General features: G+C 34.9%; 1 protein-coding gene across 2 annotated transcripts; it reads left to right on the top strand.

The window, feature by feature from the left end:
- The first annotated feature begins 473 nt into the window (after window positions 1-473).
- On the top strand, window positions 474-8,095 carry LOC126714547 (uncharacterized protein At2g33490). Of its 2 annotated transcripts, none has more exons than XM_050414741.1 (11): window positions 474-848; window positions 2,274-2,346; window positions 2,915-2,989; window positions 3,140-3,201; window positions 3,300-3,368; window positions 4,777-4,805; window positions 4,881-5,088; window positions 5,190-5,417; window positions 5,934-5,978; window positions 6,361-7,381; window positions 7,709-8,095. In XM_050414741.1, exons 1-11 carry the CDS (start codon window positions 735-737, stop codon window positions 7,717-7,719), a joined length of 1,935 nt encoding a protein of 644 aa, XP_050270698.1. In that variant the 5' UTR covers window positions 474-734; the 3' UTR covers window positions 7,720-8,095. The 2 variants fall into 2 exon arrangements, with proteins under 2 accessions (XP_050270698.1, XP_050270697.1); XM_050414740.1 differs by having other exon boundaries at window positions 7,700-8,095.
- Window positions 8,096-8,844: the final 749 nt, after the last annotated feature.

Genomic DNA, 8,844 nt, shown 5'->3' with positions numbered 1-8,844 from the left:
CCTTCTGGTCCTCGAAATCCAGAGTGCTGAAGAAAAATTATAACTCTCTGGCAGCGAGTCTACTAAAATCCCTACACGCGCGCGTATCGACACGGTTATTCAAAGTAGAGAAGCGGAGGATCTCTGACTTTATATAATGCTCCATGCGTATAAATGAATGAGCGAACGAATGTACACTAGCATGTAACATAATATCAGTCTTTCCTTCTTCTTTTAGTTTTTTTCACAATCCCATACTCTCTCACTTACTTAAATACAATCCAACCTTTTCTCCACCGTCCATTTGTCAACATCTCATTCGTCAAACACTATTCACATTCCCAAATTACCCCTTATATACACGTGTCCCATTATCAACGGTGATTTTTCATATTCCTGAATAACATAATAGAATTACCCACTATTTTATTTATTTATTTTTTATTTTCCATTCGCTTCGTTTTCTCATTTGGCTTCATTCGTTTTCTTCTCTGATCTGTTACGAGTCGTTTTGACCCAAAAAAAAGAAGAAGAAAAAAAAAAAAAGAGTAGTATATATATTTTATTTTGAATGCCGTTGAAATTAAAGAAATGAAATCCGAACTTTTCTGCTCGTAGATTTGGGAAGTATAAGAAGAAGACTGGGGGATTTTGAATTCCAAGATAATTTGGTTTTTGTTGGAGGCTCTGTTGCTCTGTGGCTTTTTGCTTTTTGTACATCTTTAGGGTTTTTCTTGGTATAGGGGGGAAAAAAAATGAAGGCCTCGCTTGGAAAGCTTCGGAGATTGGCACTGCACAAAAACGATGGGAAAGAGAAAAGAGAGTTTCAACCTTCGGCACACTTGGATGAGCTCGCTCAGGCTGCTCAGGTACTTACTTTTCAAACTACTCTTCAACTTGAACTTTGCCACATCCATAACGGTATTCAATTTCAAACAATTTTTTTTTCTTTTTTTTTTAGTTAGGTTTTGAATTTTTGTTTGTAAATTTTGTTCATGCTTCAGAATTAATTGAAAGTTTTTTTTTTTTTTTTTTTAATTTTTAATTCAAGCTTAAGCTAAAGATTAGATTTGGCAGTGAATTGAACATCTTTGCCTTAAATATGTGTCTAATTGCTGAATATTTATTTTGAATTGTAGAAGAAAGTTACGGTTTAATTAATATGAATTAATTCGGATTCAAATGAGGTGGTGAAGGATTAGCTTGTGTTTTCATTTTGAGAAATTATTGCAATCTGGTAATGGCTTTTGAGTGTTTTCTAGGTATGGAATAGTCAGGTTTGATTTTGGAATAGTGGTTCTCTCAAAAAAGAAAAATTAGAATAGTGCTAGTTGGAGCTAAAAAAAAAAAAAAAAAAAAAAAAAAAAAAAAAAAAAAAAAAAACTATGTCATAATTATAATATGGGTTCCCAATATCCTCTTTTAAATTGTGGGTTTATATTTAATTTAGTGTAAAATACAAAAAAAAAAAAAAAAAAAAAATGAAAAGAAAAAAGAAGGTGTCCCTGAGGGTTGGGCTAATGCCGGGTAATATCAATTTTTTTTTCCCGAAAGTATTCAATTTGCTCTCTGAGCACAAATGTCAATTAACGCTGTTTGAAAATTCTCATGTTAGTCTTACTTCCTTCCCTGTCTCTGTCTCTGGCTGCTATTTGTCTACCCAGACACTCCCTTGATTATATAATTGCTATAATGCGGTCATTGTGAGACTTGCACAAGTAAGACAAGTCCTTGGAAGGAAAAATAAAGGACTTGAGGGGGCATGGAGCTTTCAAGTGGTGTTAAGTGTCATTTGTGCTTAGGGAGAAAATTCTTGACCAAACCTTAGGGGTGTTATTTGTATTTTTTTCCTATAATTTACTATTATACTCAGTGAAGTGTGAGGTTTATTCCAAAATTCTGTTTGTTTGTTAAATTGTGGATTTTAATCCTTTGATAGAAATGCACGGCAAGAGATATTTTCAGGAAAAGAAACTTTATGAAAAAGCTTATTTGCATGATTAATAAGTTATTTATGCAGCACATTGCATAGATAATTTTGAAATAATCAAGGGCAACTAGATTGAACACAATTTTGAAATAATTTTGACTAAGGTTACTGAGGTCAGCGAGAGTAATGTTCCATAACACAAGTGTATTTTTTTTATTATTATATGTCTTTACATTTAATTACTGACCAATGAAAACTCATTCTAATGTGGTAACCTGTGGAAAGTGAATGGTTTTTGTTTGCCATCTAACTCCCTTCATGAGACTATTTTCATCATTGTTATATCATTCTTTCATATTTGCAGGACATGCAAGAGATGAGAAATTGCTACGATAGCTTACTTTCTGCAGCTGCTGCCACTGCAAACAGTGCATATGGTAATCATTTACTACCTTCATGTGTATCATACGGGTCATATATTATTTTTTTATTAATAAAACTGGTATGCTTTTTGATAATATCAATGTGGCTACGTTCTCTGTGGTATTTTTCTGACCAAATAGCCAAATCTGAAATACAAACTAATTTGAAAGTTCTGAGTAGCCTTGGCACCAAACAGCAATATTTCTAAATTGAATGTGTAGTTGTGTACCTATATATTACACATCTGCTCATGGTGGATCATTTTTTGGCATGTTGCACCTTCTCTCATTAAACCTTCCTGTTGGGTCAGGTTAATAAGTGCCCTTGGGGCATTTGTTAATGAACCATTTTTAAAAAGTTTTGATACTACTTTTATGGGAAATATAAAAAGTTGTCAAAAAATCAGTTATTTTTTTCTTTTCCCATAAAAAGTTTCTAAAAATAGTTCCTAAACCATGCCTTAGGGCATTCGTTAACTTTTCCCTTTAATTATACTTGATGCATGAAGACTGCAGTGTCATATATTACTTCTTTAGCTTATCATCATTGAGGTCTCCTTTTTGACTCCAACTGCACTCTCAGAATTCTCAGAGTCACTGCGGGAAATGGGTAATTGTCTACTGGAGAAGACCACATTACATGATGATGAAGAAAGTGGTAAATAAATCAAAACTTTTATGATTTTGTTTTTCCTTTTTTGCCCCACTGTTTTTTTTTTTTGGGGGGGGGGGGGGGTGGTGACTTTGAATCTTTGATTTTCTAAGCCTTGTATGGCTTGTGCTGTAATTGTTACACATTTATAAACAGGTAAAATTTTGCTAAGGCTAGGGAAAGTGCAGTTTGAACTTCAAAAACTTGTTGATAGCTATGTAAGTGCTTATTGTTATTATGTAATATGTAGCACGTGTTTTGATATCTTTTATAGTGTCTTCAATCTGATATTAACCTTTCGCCTTTTATACCGCAGCGCTCTAATATATTCTTAACAATTACAAATCCATCAGAGTCTCTTCTCAATGAACTTCGGACAGTAGAGGTTTGTTCACATGGATATCTCTCTTTTGTCTGCCTTGTTAGCCAGTTTGGGACCTAATGACTTAAGCTTGCCTTTTGCCTTTGAATACAGTGTTCATATAATTTAAATCCTACCAATTAATGAGGGAGAGTGAGTTGATTGAAGTTGAGGGAACGAAAAAAAATAAAAAGGTAGAGGAAGGCCAAAAATAACATTAGTAGAAGCATAGTTGTTAGTATCGTACGATATGTATAGTATTGTGTGTAAAAAGTTCCGTATCATATCAGCATATCGTAAGTGCTCACGAATCGTACGATACAATGTGCGTATCGTATGAATCGTATTTATCATTCGATACATAGACAAATGCTTTAAAATAAGATTTTTTGTTAAAATTTATACTTTTATTTGAATCTAACAAGTTGTAAGATTTGTTTTTAATACAAAATTTTTAGGTTACTTAATTTTCCTAATAAAATAACATATTCGTAAGTTTTTTTTTTTCCCCTCTCTTTCTCCTACAAAATTTGAACTACATAGTACACACTTACACTTCGCTTTAATATTTACATGTTTATTTTCTATACTATGAATAAGACATTAATTGACAATATAGTTAATTTTTATTTTTGTCATTATTATTATAAGTCCAAGAAACTAGAATGATTAAAATTATTAAAATAAAAAGAACAAGAAGAGATGGTAAATGTTAATGACGAAGAAGAAAATTTTAATGAAGAAATAAGTTTGCAAAATTATAAATGTGATGATAGCATTGACTTAAATGGGGTTGATTAGGCAATATGATGAAAAAAATTATTATTTTTGGGTCATTTGTAATATATTATCATTTTGAATTTAAGCAATTTGAATGTATATGTTATAAACACATGCTAGTTTGATTTATTTAGTTAGCTTATTAAATATTATTACATAAGTGATGAATAAATTAGTCATTAGTTGAATATATTCAAAATTTATAATGAATATACCCTTTATATATGTATATCTATAATTTTTTTTTTTTTTTTTATAAATTTTATTAAATGTTTGTGTAGCTTAGGATACATGATACGATATGATACACAATATGGAAAAATCAAAAATCGATTCACGATACGATTCATGTTTTGATAACTATGAGTAGAAGTAGTAACAAGGATATGACAAGTATGATTTTGGATAGAATGGCAGAAAATAATTCATATGGCCGAACTTAACTAATCTGTTGAGGTACCGTAGCCAACCCAAAAAATGTGGGACTGAGGCTTGATTGTTTTTATTGCAATTAAATGCTTTTTCTTACTTTCCTAGGAGGGTCCCCATCACCTTTACTATTTAGATACATTAAACACATTGACTATATCGATTTATCCAGCATTGGCTTGTGAATAATGCTTACTGTTCCTTCTCTTGTTTGCTGGTGCAGGATATGAAAATACAATGCGATGAGAAGAGGTCAGTATCTGTCTATTATAATCCATGTGTTAGATTTGAAGTAAATATCTTCTAAATTTGGTGCATCATCTTCAGAGATGTATACAAGTACATGATGGCACAACATAAGGAAAAAGGAAGGTCTAAAAGTGGGAAAGGTGAAACTTTTACTGTAGATCAACTGCAAACCGCTCAGGATGATTATGATGAGCATGCAACGCTATGTGTTTTCCGGTTAAAATCTCTTAAGCAAGGGCAGTCTCGAAGTCTTTTAACACAAGCAGCTCGTCACCATGCGGCTCAGGTTTTCTTTAAATCTCTAAAATTTTCAAGACCTTTGTTCTTCTCATTAGTTTAACAATGTTGCATGTCTTCTTATCCCTTTTTGTTCTACTCTGAGTTCAGTTGAATTTCTTTCGGAGGGGACTCAAATCACTTGAGGCTGTTGAGCCGCATGTTAGACGGGCCACAGAACAGCACCATATTGATTACCAATTCAGTGGACTCGAAGAGGATTATGGGGATGATGGTGAAAATAGCTATAATCCTAATGATGACGGGGAATTGAGTTTTAAATATGGACCAAATATGCAGGGGCTTGATGGTGTTTCCATGTCAAGGAATTCAATGGAGGTGAGTGTAAATTCTAATTAAAAAAAGAGATTTGTTCATGATACAATTTAGAGCCCAAAAGTGAAGTAAATAGATTAGGAAGGGAAGGTACTTGACAAATTTGTCTTGTTGGGATCCCCGCCTGAATCCTCTAAATATCTATCTAGTTTGGTTGTGCTGGTGGTTCAATTTTAGCCCTGGGCGAGGTAGTAATCAGTGCAGACCCAGGAACAAGGGAGGTTTTTTTTTTTTTTTTTTTTTTTTTGGGGGGGAGTGGAGGGGTGGGGGGGAAGAATGGGTGGCCCCCAGGCTTCCACAAACGTGGCGTGTGTGTGTATATATATAGGGATAGGAAAGTTCTAAAAGCCAAGGGATCAATTTCACCACCTGACGCCCCCTAGCTTCACCTCTGATTGTATACAATATTGGCCTGGTGATCATCATGTCATGAGTGTTTATTGTGATTTGGACTTTTTATTTCATTTTAGTTCTACTATGCCTTTTTTCTGTATCAATGATTTGGTGGCCATTCCCCAGGTGGATGAAGCGGGCCTTTCACCTTCAGCAACAGAAAATGCAGAGGTATGGTCCAGCATGGCTTTAATTTGTCAACCTTTCTGGTGAATAATACTATGTCACTTAACTTTGTGCTGCCAAAGTGAAAAAGCACAAATAAGTTAACCAAATCCACCAATTTTCTCAACCTCCGTTAAAACCAGCATTATGTTTGGTAGAGGTGATAAGTGCAGTAATGGGATGGTGGGGCTGGAAGAGGAATACAGAAAAATTCTATCCAGTATTTGGTTTGAAAAAGAAAATGGAAGGAAAAGTGGGATGAGATTTCCTTCTGGAATATTGTTTGTTTGTCCCTTTAGGTGTCAACTAATAATGTTTTATATTTTGAGTTCACAAATGTTAACTTTTCGGCTTCTAGAATTCACGTCTTATGAGTTTCCTTGTGTAGATGAATGTTGACAAAAACCAGGAGGATCTCAGAGTCTCAGGTAGAGAGCCTAGAGTGGGTAGCCATTCAGCCCCAATATTTGCAGAAAAGAAGTTTGATCCAGCAGAAAAAATAAAAAATATGCAACCGTCTCGGAAGTCTAACACATATGTGCTGCCCACACCTATTGATGCAAGGCATTCAAGTTCATCAAGAACAAGTAACTCAGTTCCCCGCTCAAGGCCAAGTGGAGTCACCCACAATTTGTGGCATTCTTCCCCATTGGAAGATAAGAAGCATGAGAAGCATTCTGGCAATGGTAACTTGTCAGGACCCAGTATCTCAAAACCACAGTCAATAGACAAAGAGAGTGACAGCAATGATACCTCCACCCCACTACCTCCTCCTTTGGCAGAGGGACTTTCACTTCTGCAACACGATACATTTAATGCTTCTGATACTAAAAAATTCAAACGACAAGCTTTCTCTGGTCCATTAATAAGTAAGCCAGGGTCAACAAAGCCTGCTTTATCTGCCAGTGGCCCCATTGCATCTACTGAATTGCCCCAGTTAGTTTCTGGAATGTTTTCTCGGTTGCCAATTCCTCAACCTTCTTCATCTCCAAAAGTATCTCCAAGTGCTTCACCTCCCCTTGTTTCTTCACCTAAAATAAGTGAGCTTCATGAGCTTCCTAGACCCCCAGGTAATTTTGCCCCTAAACCAGCAAAATCTCCTGATTTAATTGGTCATTCTGCTCCTTTGTCCTTAAGAAATCAGGAGCTTTCTGCAATGAATAAAATCCCTTTGGAGGCATCAAGTGTGGCATCTCCACTTCCAATTCCTCCATTTCCTCGGAGTTTCTCCATACCCTCAAGTGGTCAGAGAGCAATGGCAATACATGTTGCAAAGTTTTTGGGTTCTCCTCAAGTTCCGCACAAGGCTGAAGAAGTTGCTTCACCTCCATTGACCCCTCTTTCTCTCTCAAACGTTAAGCCAGCTTCAACTGTTAATGAAGTGGCCTCTCAATTTGGTCAAATCCGAGGTGAGGTACCATATTGTTTTAGAAGTTGAAATATTAATCTACTTGGAAGAATTACATTGCACGTATGATTGATGATGGACATTGGAAGTCTTTAATGCTTCATGTATTTTCAACCCATTTTCAGTTCCTCATGATTGAGTTGGTACCATCAGGCATAATAGATGCTATATGAGTTAAATCTAGAAATTTTATGTTGCTCTACTTTGGGTTGATATCACTTTTGAGGTCATGCATAGTAGTAGCGTGTTATTTATTTTTATTTTTTTTCCATTAGTCATTTACCACACTAGTACTATTTCTTAATGTGAAAGTCTTCAGTAAATGCAGGTGGGAGCTGATACTAAACGTGTGAAGCCTTTTTTTCCCCAGTGGTTGGCCTCGCAGAAGATTGTTTTGGGTCATTATCTTCATGTTGGGTACAGATCTGTACAGATGATGTTTTATGTATCTTTTAGTTTCTCATCTCAGTCTTTGTTCATTGTTTGTTAATGGATAATGATGAGAACTAAACACTACTCACTTGTGACATTTAAATCTCTCAGGCATATCGTAAAATGAAGAATTTTGTTTACATTTACAAAGAATTGCTAGTACAGGGCGTATTGTGCTTTCTTTAGGCCAGAGCAGATCGCAAGATTATGAATACTCGAGGGTTCTCATATTTTGTATTATAATCATTGATCTCAAAATAGCGCATTTTATGCGGTTTTCTTTTTTCTTCTTCTTTTTCTTTTTTGGAGGGGGGAGGGGGCTGCTGTTTGTTTGGGAAAGTGCAAAATTTCAATGTTTGAAGGGGAAAATTATTATGAGTAAACAAATTCATTAAAAGCGCAAAGGTTGAGTATACAAAGGATCTATGGTTTTTTTTTTTTTTTTGTTTTTTGTTTTACTAAAAAGATCTGTAAGTTCTAACAAGTTTGAGAAAGATGAACAACCACTAGCAACTAATCCAAACATAAACGATTTACAACCACAGTAGCTTAATTAAACTTGAACTATGTTTTTCCGACTTTTCTTACAATCTTCAAAGCTACATGTGTTGCATTCTCTCTAAATACACCATGTGTTAGTAGTGTTATGTTCTCTCTTTTTTTTTTTTTTTGGATGATAGTGTTATGTTCTCTCTAAATGCACCACATTCCATAAATGAGTGCCCCACTCCATATGCTTGCATTACGAATCTTGCCAAATCTTCCTTTTGCAACAAGAGAATAGATCCACCACCCAGTTAGGCATGATCCCCAGCACCCTAATTACACATAAGATCATATCTTTTACTATGAAACACCTCCAGTCATGCCCAACCTCTACGGTTCTACCACTTAGACATCAACGATTGCCGATTGGTGCTACTCTAAATCTTTCAAATAAAACTGTGATTTATTACACAAAATGAAACATTCTCTTTGCTTCCCTATGGATTATTTGGTTAGTTTGAAATGGTCTAGTTTTAAGGAATGAAC

Source organism: Quercus robur, chromosome 2 (genome assembly GCF_932294415.1).
Source record: "Quercus robur chromosome 2, dhQueRobu3.1, whole genome shotgun sequence".
Taxonomy (NCBI): Eukaryota; Viridiplantae; Streptophyta; class Magnoliopsida; order Fagales; family Fagaceae; genus Quercus; species Quercus robur.
Note: the sequence above shows the minus strand (reverse complement) of the source record. Positions and strands in the feature narration are given on the sequence as shown.

What these genes read in the sequence shown, in the direction of transcription:
- LOC126714547 (XM_050414740.1), top strand. Translation starts at nt 735, where the DNA reads ATGAAGGCCTCGCTTGGAAAGCTTCGGAGATTGGCACTGCACAAAAAC. An exon ending in ATACAATGCGATGAGAAGAG is followed by an intron (nt 4,806 to 4,880) that starts GTCAGTATCTGT and finishes CATCATCTTCAG; the next exon opens with AGATGTATACAAGTACATGA. An exon ending in CAGCAACAGAAAATGCAGAG is followed by an intron (nt 5,979 to 6,360) that starts GTATGGTCCAGC and finishes TTCCTTGTGTAG; the next exon opens with ATGAATGTTGACAAAAACCA.